General features: G+C 37.5%; 1 protein-coding gene across 10 annotated transcripts in view; it reads right to left on the minus strand.

The window, feature by feature from the left end:
• The window catches only part of NFIB (nuclear factor I B), a 264,748-nt gene that overhangs the window by 39,221 nt on the left and 208,881 nt on the right, over positions 1 to 16,646 (minus strand). For all 10 annotated transcript variants that reach the window (XM_054054087.1, XM_054054082.1, XM_054054080.1 and 7 more), the window contains exon 7: positions 2,336 to 2,467. In XM_054054087.1, coding sequence (XP_053910062.1) covers positions 2,336 to 2,467 — 132 coding nt within the window. The remainder of the gene's footprint in view (positions 1 to 2,335; positions 2,468 to 16,646) is intronic.

Genomic DNA, 16,646 nt, shown 5'->3' on the forward strand with positions numbered 1-16,646 from the left:
ACTGCCACTAAAATACATATATCTGAAAATTATATACTAAAGCAGATACAAAGGTCTACACGTAAGTATAGGACCAAAAATACTATGGAAGCTTCTTTTGAGACAGGTTCATTTTAATCAGAACCCCACCAGTTCAGTTTAATCATAAAACACTAGTTACTGCTCAGATGTGGGAGCTGTGAGAAACAAACACAGTTTGTGAGCAGAAATCTATCCCTTTCATTTCACCTATCATCTCTGATGTGCTTGAGTATTTGCTGATAGGGGAAACTTTACAGAGACCAGAATGAGGCCAGGCTTGCTTTCTTAATACAAAGTAAGTGGACTTTATAGGGAAAATAGTCCTTACACATGAATTGAAAGAGAGGGACTTGAATTTATGGAGAAATGACAAAACAGAAACTTCTAAAAGCAGAACTGCATGTTAAAAAAGCGTCCTCAAATCTGTTTTACCTCTCTACTCACCCAGCTCTGCTCAAGAAATTAATCTCTTTATACGCATTTTATAAGGAGGTATGGTGAACTACTCAGGGGAGACTTCCAACCATATTCTTACCTGAAGAATCAGTGTTTATCTCAGCTCTAAAATTAAACAGACCATGAAGCTGGAATCTCCCTGTCATTCCCGATAAATCCTCAAAATAACATGAGTTCTGTCACATTTCAAATGTCTCCTTCACATTTTAAGTGAAGTTTTACTATGGATTTACTATGGATTTGGAATCACAGGCTCATAGAATGGAGTTGGGTTGGAAGGGACCTTAAAGATCACCCAGTTCCAACTCTCCTGTAATGCGCAGGGACACCTCCCACTAGACCAGGTTGCTCAAGGTCCCATCCAGCCTGGCCTTGCACACTTCAAGGGATGGGGCATTCACAACTACCCTGGGCAACTTGCTCTAGTGCCTCTATCACCCTCATTGTGAAGAAATTCTTCCTAAAGTCTAATCTAAATCTTCCTCTCTCCAATTTAATGCCATTCCTTTACTACATGCCCTTGTAAAGAGCACCTCCCCAGCTTTCTTGTAGGCTCCTTTCAGGTACTGGAAGGCTGCTACAAGGTCACCCTGGAGCAATCCCAATTCTCTCAGCCTGTCCTCATAGCAGAAGTGCTCCAGCCCTCCGACCATCTCTGTAGTCCTTCTCTGGACCCATTCCAAAAGTATCATACCATTCTTATGTTATGAATTCCAGAACTGGACAGAGTGCTCCAGGTGGGATCTCACAAGAGTGGAGTAGAAGGGGAGAATCACCTCCCTCAACTTGCTGGCCACGCTTCTTTTGATGCAGCCCAGTTTATGGTTGGTTTTCTGGGCTATGAGTGCACATTGCGGGCTCATATTGAGCTTCTCATCAATCAGCACACACAAGCCCTTCTCTGCAGGGCTGCTCTCAATCACATCATCCCCCAGCCTATACTGAAACTGTGGATTGCCCCAATGCTGGTGTAGGACCCTGCACTCGGCCTTCTTGAACCTCATGAGGTTCACATAGGCCAATTTCTCCAGCTTGTCCAGGTCCCTCTGGATGACATCCCATCCTTATCGCATGACAACTGCACCACTCAGCTTGGTGGCATCTGCAAACTTGCTGAGGGTGCACTTGATCTCACTGTCTATGCCACTGATGAAAATATTAAACAGCACTGGTCTCAGTATGGACTCCAGAGGGACACCACTTCACATGGATATCAGTCTGGACACTGAGTGCAGGCTGAGACCACTACTGTCTGGATACTACCATCCAACTAATTCCTTATCCACCAAACAGTCCACCCATCAAATCCAATATCTCTCCAATTTAGAGAGAAGGATTTGTGGGGGACCATGTCAAAGGCTAGCAGAAGTCCACATAGATAACATCCATTGATGTGATTTCAGAAAACAGACGCTGAAAAATATTTACAAGGACTCTACCTCTTTAGACAGAGCATTCAAAAGAAGCACTGGTGCTCACTTCATTGTGTCACATAATGAACATAGTTGTGATTTCTTTTGTGTATTAAAACCTACCTATTCTGCTAATTAAAAACCACATAGTCATAGCAACCATAATAACAAAGGCCGTAGGTGAAGGAAGTAAAGATGGGGAGGATTTTCCTTCTGATGAAATCCTAGATCCTTTCCAGTGACTTGCAGCAGTTAGACCATCTGCAATGAGTTTAATTAGCATTCCTGTAAGAATACTCTAGCCTCTTCTGTTTCTGCACCCATTGGTATTATAAAAGGATTTTTTTCCAAGAAAAAACTGTAAAAATGCATCACAATCTGACTGCAGGAATGGAGAACAGAACAAATGAACAGGGAGGTATTTCTTCCTTCCCCATAACCCTCACCACTGTGTGCAACTCCTGGGATTCCTGGGTGGTGATGCTGGGGAAAAGTGCTCAGTCTTGGTGAAGAATCCTGGGGAGAAGTAGGACTAAACAAAGGCTTTTCAGGTTTCTTCATTGTAGGAGAAGACATATCTGCAATAGAAAAATAATGGAACAGTGGCATGAGCTTAAAAGTCCATCTCACAACTCATCATTTTGTAGACTGAAGATATTTATTTATATTGTCCTTGCGTAAATATTGTTTGGTGACCCAAGTCCCCTATGACCAAAAAACTAATTTTAAACTATTGCTTTCAAACTTGAGAATGAATAATAATCCCCTAACTGGTCTTTGTCCAGCAAAACAGAAATTGCATTCCTTTCATACCAGACAAGCCAAATAGTGAAGAAACGCCTGTCTTCAGAGCCTCCCTAGACACTTCTCAGCTCCCCAGAACATCATCAAATCATTTGCTCCTTCAACAATCACAAAATCTTTGTTGCATACTTTTAATGGAACACCTACGTTCAGGTGTGCAGGGTATACATATGCCATACACATGACAGTTTATAGTACATGTTATTTTGTTATTTCAAAACCCATTCCTTCCCCTTACAGACACCACAGTGAAACAATACAACCTCATGAAAAATAAAGGATACTTTAACCTCTTTAGCTCTTATTTTCTCTGCCTCAAGTAGAGTCTTCCCACTTCTTCCCTCCAATTTACCCATCACCAAAAACATCTCTTTAGAGCTCACTGTTTGAAGACAAAACTTTAGTAGGGACAAACATGATTTCTACCACATAGAGTTACTGACTGCATAAAGCAAAATACTGGATTCTTCCTGAAAGTTTCAATTAATTAAAAAACATTTGTTGGATTTTGCAAGAAATTATTTCAAAGTTAATTATAATATTTTTATAGGGCATACATCAGTATTATGAGTGGGTTCCATTTCAAATCAATAGGACTACCTCATGTTTAAAGCAAAGGTAATCTCATAAGTACTTTACTGGACTGGGGCCACACTGCAGTTTACTTTCCTACACAGACCGTATTAGTCCTTAAAGAGACTTTGGCACTTTCAATATTGGCACACTGCATTGTGCTATTCTGGGGAACACACAATCATCTCAGAAGTGAAAGTCAGGTCTGCAAAATGTGAGCACTTACTGAGAACAAAATGGACCAGTGCTTTCTGAGCTGGCTGGAGTTGAAGGGTGGGTTTTCACCCTGTAAACTGTACTTAGGGCAAGACTCAACTAACCGAGAGACCATTTTTCTGCTTTGCCTCATCCCACATAAGCCCCGCATAGGCACTAGCACCAGATTCAGAGCAAACTCTGCCAGTGCTCCTCCACCATCCCCCTGCAACTCCTCTGCTCCACATTGGTCCTGCTTACTAAACCTGCTGCTTTCCGAAATACCCTGCAAGGATCACTTCTTCAGGAAGGCAGTTGGGAAAAGATTTTATTGAGTGATATGATGCATTCAACAAGAGTGAGGAATTGTTCTACAACACAGCAATTCAGGACTCATTCAGTTTTAACAGGTGTGACAAAGGTTACTATATGCTTTTTCTTATAGTGATCTGTTGCAATTTTATGTTGTTATCAAAGATACTGAGCGCTGACAAAGGCATCTCTAGATGTCTTATAAAAATTTGTCATTGTGGAATGAAACAGAAGAATATTTTGGGTTTTTTTTTATCTATCAGCAGGTAGTGAAGACAAAGTTGCCAAATGGTTACAGTTTTGTGGAATGCATTCTGCTAAGCTAAGAATTTTTAAAATTGAAAGAAAGAATTTTTTTAATTGAGTTTTGCATAGGCAAGCAAGGGTAAGACCACACATTAAATCTGGAATGATTTTCAAATATTTCATTATGGCTTTTTTTCTGCTCAAATGACAGGCCTAGTTTCTTCATGCAAGGCTCTAGTTCCACCAGAGCAAGAAAATACACACACCTCCACAACAGATGTAAGGTTTTGTGAAAGTCCAGGATAAAACTAACTAGCTATTGTCTTTGTACTGTGGTTCTGTGTACATACAATCTGTCTCTGCAGAAACACTGCAATGTTACAGCTTGAGAAAAAAAAGATGTATGCCTAATAGCTTGTAGACACAGTCTCCCACTACAAAACTGTGGTCATTAATATTTGTCACAGAGCTTATCAGTGACCAAATATCTTGTTGACTCTGCCACTTACAGGCTACCACAAAAGAGAGAATGTACAAATAGTTTAATTTTATCTCAAATTAAAAGCACTGCACTTAAAATTTCCTAAGGAAAAAACAATCATGTGCTGGAAGTGGAAAGTCTTTTCCTTATGTAAAAATCATATTCAGCTTTACACATGAAACACGAGAGAATGGGCTGCCTAGCACCTGGAGATATATATGCATCAGCAGCTCTGATTTCTGGAATGCAACAGAGATTTAATTTGGTTTGTGACTTGCTACTTTATTAAAAAAGCAAAAGTTGTCATTTTTTTCAGAACTAAAATATTTTAGTTGCTTCGAAGAAGTATGCTATATTAAGTGCAATGTAATTGGGTAACCCATTAACCCTCAAGGGACATCACTAATTTGAAAAGAATCTACAAAAAAGGAGACTGGTGACTATGATAACATTAGCATTTCCTTCAAAAATGCATAACTTATTCTTGCTCCAGCTTTACAGAAGTAAGAATTGTAGTCAGCACATACAAAACAGAGACCATAAATTACAAAGCAAACACAATGAACTTCTCATACAGAAGACTGTTTCCTCATTAAGGTGAATGTTACTGGTAGTTGGGAATAGAAAGTTCAGCACTGCCATAAAAATACTCATTACCCACTAAAACAGTGACTTTAAAGTACCCTGCACAGCACACCACAATGAAGCAATTTCAGAAGTCTCATTATATACAGCATAGGCAACTGCAGAGAATATTGGCTGAAGTACAGGCAGCAGTTCCTTTGTTAAAACAATGCAGTATGCATTGAGGAGTATTTCTGACAGCCTCTTCTCCCTCACAGTCCCCGTGGCTCTCCCCTTGTGTGCCTGGCCATTGTAACAGCACATTCATGCTCCTGCCACTACCTAATAACAGATGTAACCGACAGGGGAGACAGAACAGTAACTGTTTGTATAGGTTAGAAAAAAAGGCTGTAGCCATCTCCTTCTTGACCAAGAGAGGAAGCTTAGAGCTTTAAGAGGTAGACACACAAGTTACATTTCTTTGGAGAGTTACCAGTTTCCAGAATAAAAAAAATACAGAAAAAAAAAAAATAAAGCAGTTTCCTGCTGCGTTTAATTTTGCTCATAAGAAATACTGCCTTTAAATAAAGTGAGACTTCATATTATTTTGCTAGTAGCTTCCATACAATAGAAAACACACATTTTTCTCATCTTAAAACATATCTTATTTTTTCCAGGATATGTGATATAACGTAGTAGCTACACAGAATTTAGTTATATACTGACAATTATATAATGAATCACAAACAGAGGTCACAAAAAAATATCCCTTGCTCTTAAATCTGTATCAAAGTTTCAGGAATGAGACTCCAATACTTACTACTTTGAGAATGAAAATAAAACAGTTTCAAGTGAGATTTATTTTTAGACTTCTGGAAAAAAAGGCTAAGTACAGATGAAAAGCAGAAAGATGCCAAGAGAACTTGGAGAAAGTTATCAAAAGGTCAATATTAATCAGACACTGTGCCTTGTCCTGCCAAAAATTTTCTTCAAATGTGAAAAACAAGCTCATTTTTTTAATTCTTAGTGCCATTCTAAATCATTCTTTCCTGTATTCTCATACTACTGTGGAGATAACAGTATGTATGTACACAAATACATGGCATTTTAAAGCATTGCATCAAAGAAAAAAGGACTTATGCAAATAATAAGAGTTAGATCATCTTATCCCCCAACAAGGTAAATCTGTTCCCATTAGAAGGCAGAAGAGCCGTTGTGAAGCATAACGTATGTAGACTCTTCGTCAGTAGCTTGCACAAATCTGGCTCCAGATGTATAGCCGCTTGAGACAGCCCAAGGCAACAATTTTGATTAGTTCTAATGTGATAAAATGCTGCGGGGAAAGCATGCAGAAACATATTTACGTCATCATTTAATTAAACTGTTTTTCACTTCCAAAGAATCTTAGGAAATACTAATAAGATATGAGTTTTGGCAATTTCCTCGTCAAAGCAAAGACACTCTTCCTCAGTCTGAAGCAGCTCATCATCCACGCAGTGCCCTGGACAAACATCACCTTGGCACACTGCTCAGCAAGCCACCTGTTAGGAGAACTCAGCTGGAATCAAGCAGTTATCCAGGATAAGTTAAAAGATCCATGTGCCTTTTTCTGGACATCTGATCTGCTTTCTTGCTCACCACCACAACAGGCAGACTGCCATTCTTGTATGAAAAAATACTGTATCTCTTTTAACCTCATTTATTCTTTAAGTATTCCTATTAGTATCTGTGCTACTGCTTAGTTTCACAAGTCTTTCTTTACAAGGAACACTCCTGCAGACAACAATCTGCAAAGATTCATTTACAGCTCATTATTACAGCATCACCTCCAGAGAAAGCAAGTAAAAAAAAAAATTTACTTATTGTATATATAAAAGTAGTGAAAGCAGGAAAGCTATGGAATCTATGGCACCACTGGAAAGCTAAAACAGGCAATCTTTCATGCCACAGTTTTAAATAAACTGCTTTTTTACCAGATGCAGCACCTGGGATAATTTGTGGTGGCTGGAAACACTACATACATGACTTCCAGTTTGGCCTCATTCTCCACTGTCTCCATCACATTTGGTAGATGTGCTTGTGTGAAGCACGTATGAAAACTTGAGTAAAATTTTAAATTCACATTGGACAACTGTATGGCAAAGACGAATCATGACAAAACCCACTGCGCTCAGAAGAATTACTTTTGGTTTAAACCTGTACATGTGAAGACTGAGAAGAGCCACTCTGCGCAGGCAGAGTCAGCCTGAAAATCATTGATTTTCAGATGTGCTCAGTCTGATTTTATACAACACTGTAAGTATTCTGTATTCCACACCCACAGACCTTAATAAGGCACCTAAACAGAATATTGACAGCTGAGTGACTCTAAAGCACAATCAACTCTCATTTGTAAGAAAAAGCCTTTGTTAAATCTGTCCTAAAGACTTGGCACTGAGGCTGGATAGAAATCAAGAATCCTGAAAATCAAAACATTTTAATTCATTTATTGTCTTCACAAGAAAAGAAACAGTGACACATATTTGTGAACACGTAAGAGAAAAAGACAGCTGTGCCTGAACAGCTTGGTGTCTGAGATACTCTACACCTAGAACAGAGAAAGATTTGCTAGAATACCTGTACAGTATCAGGAAGAGATCAGGCTTTGCACATAGCTTTCCTAATCATCTAAATGTCTTCCCTAACCATTGGCTTGTTGATTTCACACTCTTCCTGACTGCAAGTTTTCTTTAACACCTAAAAATTTATTTCCACAAAAAAATCAGTTCTGACAATCAATGTTTTCCTGACTGAAAAATCAATAAAACAAGGCACAAAAATAACCATGATTGTTTCAGTTCCATGACTTACTGAGCCATATATAGCAATTATCAGTGTGACGGTCTTTGTAGTCTTTTCAGAGAAACAACGATGTCTTACATGAAAACATATACATACGTTGTTAAGCATCTGAGAGTGTTCTAAATTTAAGGAGCATCCACTGTTAAGGTTTGAAGACAATTGCTGTCTGTGCTTGAAAAGTTTTAATCTCCATTTTCTTTTTGCTACTATATCAAGTGTAAAAAAACCTTTTCACATATGAAAATTTTATACAACAGTAGAACATCTTAGTGCACAAAAGTCTGATAACCTCCCATCCTCAAATCAGCCTACTTAAAGCCAATGTTATTTTCCCAGGCACCCCTCTGATGTTGTGCAATTCATTCTATCAGACCGCGACACTGGTTTTTCTATCAGGAAACCAAACACATTGTTGTGCTGTTTTGCCATTTCACAACAGAAAAACCATTTCAATGTGTTATCTTTTGTGATTTGTAGTGAAAAATCTAAGAAGAGGAACTAGCCTAGAATTTATTTCAATGCCATTTTCACTACTGCAGGCTGGCAAGAAAACACTACAACAATATTGCTATTCAGCAAGGCAACAGCAAAACAAGATGAAATTTCTTACAATAGGAACTTAGTTCTTCCTTATTCATTCTCTATTATTTTTTCTAATAAATTACAGAATTTCATTTTTTAATTGCTCAGTAAATATCAATATACAGAAGAGAAGAAATTGATCCCAGAACTTTCACATAGTCAGAAACCCTTTAGATGAAGTAAACATGTCACACTTCTGATCCTTACCCACAAGCACACTTGCAGAATATTGCATTCCATTGCCAACTGTTACATTATGGGGGATTTGTTAACCTTGGTGATTTTCTTTTCCTGAACAGAAAGAGGTTTGGACAAAAAACAGAAGACTGGTATCTACCTATCCTTATATTTTTCAACACACTGAAGGGGGAGATGGGAGGTAGTGGGCAAAAACTCGATGAGTCTCTGAACAAAAAAGAGGTAGGATGCTTTCTGTTGGTGTGTGTGACTAACTGTAAAAAGTTGGACAATCAAATTTTTTCATTGCATTACCAATTGTCCTACTTTTTATGGACAGAAAGGAAAACAACTCAGTACAGTTCTTGTTAAAATTATATATATTAGCTTTTGAAAAGTATAACTAGAGTGTGGTTTTTTAAGTTAGGGTAATTAGGAAATCTGCTTACATCTTTTCTAAAAGTAACTTTTTTTTTCCTCCAGTTTTAACAAAAGGCAGTTTATAAATCAGGAGAAAATGAAAGATATGATGGTCAGATTAGAACTTTTGTATCGAATAAGTACACATCAAAAACATCCACATCACAAAGTAATTTCAAAAAATGATTAACAGTAGGATGGGACATGTGGACTTAATCTCATAATAGTTGTTTGACTGTGTCATATGACATGTAAGTAATTAACTGCCACACTGAAAATACTATTTCTATTTAAATTTACATTTATTCCCATTAGTATTAGGCTGAAACTATGGCCCACTATTCTGAAAGAAAAGTAAGCAGCCATTCTTCATCCTTATCCTTCAAATTCACCTTGCCACTCCTTGTCAGAAAGTAATAGCAAATCTCCCAGTAAAGGTTCAGCAGCAGCACGACTATGTTATCACACCTGCACTGTTTCTTGTGAGGAGAAAAATGCCTTTTCCTAACACGCATCAACCTGCTGGCATAAAGCTGGCCAGCCTTCTTCACCCTACATGCCTCATACCAGAAGCACTATCCAGCTGTGAGATATCTAAGACACAAGGACCACTAGAGAGACCATGGGGCACCAGGGTGTTGCTGCTAGAGAGAGGTGAGAATATCTTCACCAGGTCTGCAGTGACCCACAGAGGCCAGCAACAGAGAGCCAGATTTCAATTCTGCAGCTGCCCCTCCTACCTCTCTTCTTCCCACAACTTCAGACTTACTTTATCCGACCACCTCTTTACCAGCACATCAGATGTCATATGGGAAGTACTTAGGAGTAACCCAGAGCTCAGTAGGGAGGCTACCTTTTAAAAATGGAGCAGGCAGTGCAAGTAATGAGGCTGACTTTGGAAAAGAGATCAAAAGCATGAGAATATAAATACAATGCTGGTGCCACAAAGAAAGTACTGTAAGACATATACATATATATATACTGTCATTAAGAAACCCACATGAGGCTTCAAGTACTCTGCACTGCCATAAAAAGTCCTTAAGCAGTTAAAATGTACTTTAGGTACTCAACTATTTTTTTATTTAACTTTACACTTTAGAAATGGACTGGGCCATCTCATCATATATGAATCATTGTTAAGAGATGTAATTCCAGTAGACAGTTGTGATACAAGAGCATTATGGGAGACTGAAAGAAAATCTAATTTAAAAGCCAAACAAATTATAAAGACTTTAGAGTACATTTTACTCATTTATTAAGTTATCCTACAGAAAGTCAACCAAAGTCCAATGAAAAATGCACAGCTATAACATCTCCTTAATGATGAGAATCCAAGGAACTTGGCTAGAAAATTAAATCAATATTGTAACCTTAACTGTGAAAGTCAGAGACGTATTCTCAATTTCCAATGCTATAAGTCTAAAAGGCATTTGAGATAAAACAATGTAAGGGATGTTGTCCATTTAGAAGCATTTAGGTTATGGCATTTCCTTTTTATGAATACTACAGTCTATACTGGTAACAGCTGAGGATGGTTTAAATTAATTTAATTGTAGCTTTATCTGGGGAATGGTTTTGAACTGACATAAAATCCTTAATTCACACTGAAATATACTACTTTGATAAAGTTTTATACAGTTTTATTAAAGCAGTAAAATATAGACATTATGAACCTTTTCAAATGCATTTCTGTATACAGCAAAAACCCAAATAATCTAATTACGAAGACAAAAAATCAGAATCAGTAGGCTAAATTAATTTTTTCCATCTCATGAATGTACTGTAACTGGAAAAAATGTCAGTGCAGACACCTATGATTCGTGAGGTACTAAATGCCTGTTCTCTTGGTAATGGAAGATATTCTGCTCCACATAGCTTAGATCATGAAGAATAATACTTAACGTACAATTCCTAATAAGAGCTGACCAGTTTCAAAAGTACTAATGAAATCTCTCTTTCAGCAGCACTGGAATACAACAATTACACATTATAAGTCCTGGACCAAATCTTGCATTAAGACACGCATTTTATCCCTAATATCAATCAAAGGACATCCAGGGCCATCACAGAGGTGACACGATGTTGCCACGGCATAACATTCATCACAGAATAAGTTCTACATATACAAGAAGAACATCATTTTTTATATTTGTACTCAGGTCACAAATCACACATGGAAAACGTGAAGTAATAGACTTTGTTACAATATATTATTCAAAATAAAAGACAAAGAACCTCTAATGAAATTTTTACAGTCTTTACTGGTCAAATAGCAGCCATTTCTAGAAACAAAAAGAAAGCAAACTTTTATTTTACGCTTCCTATTCAATCTCCTACTGTATTTGTCTTTCTGTCTGTATTTCTAAACATTTCATTACTCTTCATTCATTCCAAAATTGAAATGCATATGGGCTGAAGGAAAAGCTATTTCCCAGAGCAGAAATTTCCTCATCTGCTACTCTGAATGTTGGAAGATACTTATGAACAAGTTGTAAATTGGTCTAAAGCTATTCTAAACACAGAAAAATAGATATAATCTTTGTTTAATTTCTGGAGAGAGCATAAACTTAACATCATTCTCCTCCAATAATGGAGGATGCAAACTTTCCTGATGTACAAGCCACTTCATTCATTTCAAGATAATGTTTTTGCTGTCCTGTTTGTGCTTTTTCTCTTTCTCTGCCTTTTTAAATAAGCATTTGAAAGTTCACCTATCCTTCTATAATTATTGTCTTTCAAGATCTAACAAAAGAAAAACACCTTTCAACTTTATAGAAGTAATGTATAACCTATTTTACATACCAGTAGTTTTCTCTTGTAAAATTGCCACTATGTAAACCTTTACCAATTCCCTATTAATTTTAAATGCTTTAACTCTCCTGGCAGAACTACTGATTTTAACAAGTATACATAGTGCTCATTCATTGAAAACTACTAGCGTCTTCAGCCAAGATGAAAGGTGAGACTCCAACTTGCAGCCTCCCAGGCAAGTCTTCCTTCCTAATGTTGTTATTTACTACCATGATACTTCCAGCATCATAGCAGCCAACAGGCTGATAGAAGCCTTGGTTAAGAATTTCCCCTGCAAATACACCTCAAAAAGTTACTCCGGTGAAAAATACCTCTCATTTTATGAATGTGAGGTCACAAAAACTTATCAAATGGCAGCATCTGACTACTGTGCACACATAAAAAAAATGGAAACTTCAGAGAGATCCATAAGGTTTGCATGGGTGTGTGTGTATATATAAATACATGACAAAGATGTGTGTGTATACATTGATTAAAGAGCATTTTGAAATATTAAAAAATTCAATGGCAGATATACAGAAGCTACTAATAAGACATACATTGCTTTAAAACATGCTCAGACATACAAGGATTTTGAGACTCAAACCAAGTCAAAAACACAGAAATGCATTTAACTGATATTCATCAAGGTAAATGACTTCAAGATTAATTAATCTGTTAGATGGAGACTGTGTTTCTAAAGCATTATCATTCAGAAGGAGCACCATGAGCTGGAAAGAATCCTGAGCTCTGTCCAACACAGGCCATCAAAAAGCCAAGGCGATCTGTTACCATTCTCAGCTCCCGGGCCACATTAACTACTTTCTCTTTTAGTTCCCTCACTTCAGAAATGACAATGTCCATCTTTGATGGTCCATTAGAAGGCCCAAGAAGGAAAGAGTCACCAGGAAGGACCCCAATTGGGAAGGAGTGTCTGGTGGTTGGGGAGAAAGCAAAAGGGGTAAGTGTCCAGAAGAGGGATATCCAAGAAAGGGGGCAGGACCTGAGAATTGGATGGTCCAACAACTGCTGGCCAATCAACGGGTGAAGGCCATCCAGCTGTTTCAGTTTTAATGGTATGCTGGCATCTTGACTCTTGACTGTTGTTAGAGGTAGGTGGGGTGTAAGAGAGTGAACATGATGAAGAAACTGTAAAATTAAAATTCACTTCATTGTATATTGACATTCACTCTTTCCAGACACCTGACTACCACATAAATCCACATGAATCTCACCACTTTTATCATGATCAGTGTGCATTAGTGATAACCCCTGTTTTACTTATTTACAACATGCAGAGCACTGTAATGCTAAAACAGTAAAACAGATCTTAAGGACAAATACCGAAATTATCTGTAATTATACTAATGCACTTGGTCAAGCTAGCTTTTAGAAAAGAAGCCAAAGATGCACATACAATTTTCTCTTCTTCTGGTAACCCTATTTCTGCATGAGTTAAGGAAAGTGTCTGGTTTCCTTACCAGCTAATAAATCAGGATGTGCAATAACAGCTGAATCTAACTGGTTTTTATCCACTGCACTAGTTTCATTATATTTTTAATAACTTCATATGGGGGGGTGATTTTTTTCTTCACTGCAAAATTGTACCCTCCTGATTTCTAAAACACTCAGTAAATTTACTCATGCAGCAACTTCCATTTCAGAAAGTATTCCTACACTACTGTAGGAACCCAGAATTTAGTTTAATATAGAAACATGTGAAGCATTCAGTAACAGAACCTGGAAAAAGGAAGACCTTTTTTATTTTTAGTACTAATTTTAATTAATTAGATTTTTTTTATATTTTTATATCAGGACAATTCTATATATAACAATACTGGAGCACTGGATAATGAAGCCACTACTCATAACCCTTCACAGATTGACTTTGACAAACCTTATGCCATTTTAAGTTCCTATTTTTCAGATATGCTTCCTTATTTCTGCACAAAATTATATCTCCAAACAGCCAACTCTCCTAAACCAGACTGTAAAATGGGACATTTGGAAATCTTATCAAAACATTTTTTGAAGCATTGTGACAGGAAGAAGGCAAAAAGACAAATTATGGAGCTTTCAACTGAAAGCTGAGTGTGGTATGAGGAAGATATTATTGTAGCAGAGCTAGATGTCTTTTTCTTACTTTCACAAATGCCACACACAAGTATACCTGTAGTCATGCTCCTGTCTTTCATGATGCATGCTTGCACAGTAGAGAAACTGTAGAAATTCAGGATTACAACAGAATCGCTCATAGAGAATCACTCTTCTCCTGGTGTCTACTAAACTACATGATATTTGTAGATCTAACCTGTTCCACCCCGCTGCAAATTTTCACCTCTCAGATTTTTAATCCCAATATCTTTCTGCGTTACCCATTAATCTTTGTCCCACTCTCTCTAGCCGAATGGTTAGATACTACTTAGGCACCTAGGAAACTCCTAACTGCTTTATTCCAATTCATTTCATTGTTTTGTTGTGACTGTCTCCAGTTGCAAACTACGACTGCCATCTCATTTCTGCTACTTTACAAATGCAGCTATACAAAGATATGAAAAGTTTTCATGATAAAAGAATCTTTCAAATCTATGTCATTTCAATTTCTATGAAAATACATCACAGTTAGGTATACATATGAAGAAACTATATCTATTTCAGGTCAGAAGTTAGAGACTGTTCTCTGTCAGGTTCAAAACAGAGACAATGAAACTTAATTCAATAATGCTATATCTTAATATCAAACCTTCTCCTAGTTTTGTTTCTCCTAGAAAAAATAAAATTGCAGCATAGTGAAAGAGAAGCTACTTACTATAAACATGCCTCTGCATATTCTTATTTGTGGGTACTGTGGAATGATTCACATTTCTGGTGCCAATGACCTTTGAAGACCGCATGGAAAAGCAGTGCTTTTTGGAACTACATTAGCATCACCTACTGACATTTGATGAACAGAAATGTGATCCTAAATAGCTTCTCTTTTCTTCATTTACGCATGACCTCATTTAAGATGTAGATCTCTATGGGAAAGAGGGAAGTAGCACCTTTGGCGTGGAAATTGCCTCCAAACTTTTATTTCTGATATCTTTGTGTTTGCAGGCATAAGCAAACAGAATATAAATTTTCAGAAATATCCTATTGTGGTAAGACCTCTGCATCCAGAAAGAGCTTTACACAAATGCAAGCTAGTATGAAGATGACATCGAGCATCTAACAAATCAGCAGCAGAACAGATATGCCAGAAGCTGCAACATACCACCTCCAAGTGAGGACAGGTACCAATGACAGGCGTTGTTGTCACTGTCTTACAGTGTTTCCACAGCAGCAGGATAATCTCAGAGCATGACTGAAGCCAAACAAATCAAAGCTAGCAAGAATAGGCTTATGCGTCCCTCAGTACAATGGTTTTCAGACTGGACAGTGGTATATCTATCCCTCTGCACAAATGGAAGATTTTAAGGGCAAAAAAACCAAAGTCCCTCGTAGTGCTCAAAGACAATACCTCTGCCCAATATTTGATAAAATTTCACTAGGCCCAGCAGTGCTGGAGAACAGGATAATCAGGCAGGAATGTAAACTCCAGAAAGCAAATATAAAATACACTGATTCAAGCCTCTCTCTCTCTTTTATTCTCTCTCATCTTTTTGGAGTTCACTAATTTATGAAACATACACAGAGATGTAAAGGCTGCTTGAGTCCAGAAGTCTAGCTACCCAATGGCACAGAAATTTAGTAAAGGTTCATTGTAAATCTACCCAAGCAATCTGACTAATATCATTGTTCACTACTGATAGAAGTGTCATTAAGAAAGATGGTAAAACTGAATAAATCCAGTGTTAACAGAGCACAGCTCTTTGCAAGCAGAATGACTCAAGCTAAAAAAAGCAATTGAGATAGCTGAGAACTACAGAGATCATCTGTGAAAAGTTCTATCAGCAGGACTCTGGCTCTGCCGTCCATGTGGCACTGCATTTTTCAGAAGCCCCTGTAGCAGAACAAAAGGACTTTATTTCACATATGGGGTTATGTGGAGAACACTTCAGAAAGTAATGATAGTCTGTTTTCCTCATAGCCACAAAAACAATTTATTTTAAAAGCACAATAATTAGTTGAGGTACAATCCTATTTTCTTTTATTAAAAATTGTAACAGAGTGCCATGGCAAAACAGGTAACAGTCACAAAGGAAAATATTTCACATAAGGGGGGATGATTCTGGCTAATACAACTGCTATTTTGTTGCTCTTAAGTTTGGTTATGCAAAGCCACAGGCAAGATTTTAAAAAAATATATCAATAGTGAATGCTGCAAACAGCTAGAAATAAGAAAACGTCAGAGCCTCCAGGACAAACAAACTGTACAAAAGTAACTGCAAGGACTGGTAAACATCGTGTGACAGGAACAGCCTCATTGTGAGGATATAGATCAGAGTAGGCAGAAGCAGATTGAAAGGAGACCAACTACAACGAAAATGTGAAAATAAAAGGCAGCTAAATTAAAAACCAAACACATGCTGCCCTGCACACAAAGATGAAAGAGAGAACTTAGTCGGCGGAGGGGGGGGTGTGTGTGTGAAGAGATAGGGAAAAAAACCCAAAACAGTCTAAAGCAATACAGAAATGAAGTAAGACCAAAAGGTTGGTTGGTTACTGAAGAACTGAGAGCACTGATGTGCAGTGGATGAGTAAAGGGAGAGCAAACATTGGAAGGTCAGCAAAGGAAGCAACGGTATGTCTTTTTCTCTGTTTCACTTTTACATACTGTGCTGTACGTTTCA

This window comes from Cuculus canorus, chromosome Z (genome assembly GCF_017976375.1).
Source record: "Cuculus canorus isolate bCucCan1 chromosome Z, bCucCan1.pri, whole genome shotgun sequence".
Lineage (NCBI taxonomy): Eukaryota > Metazoa > Chordata > Aves > Cuculiformes > Cuculidae > Cuculus > Cuculus canorus.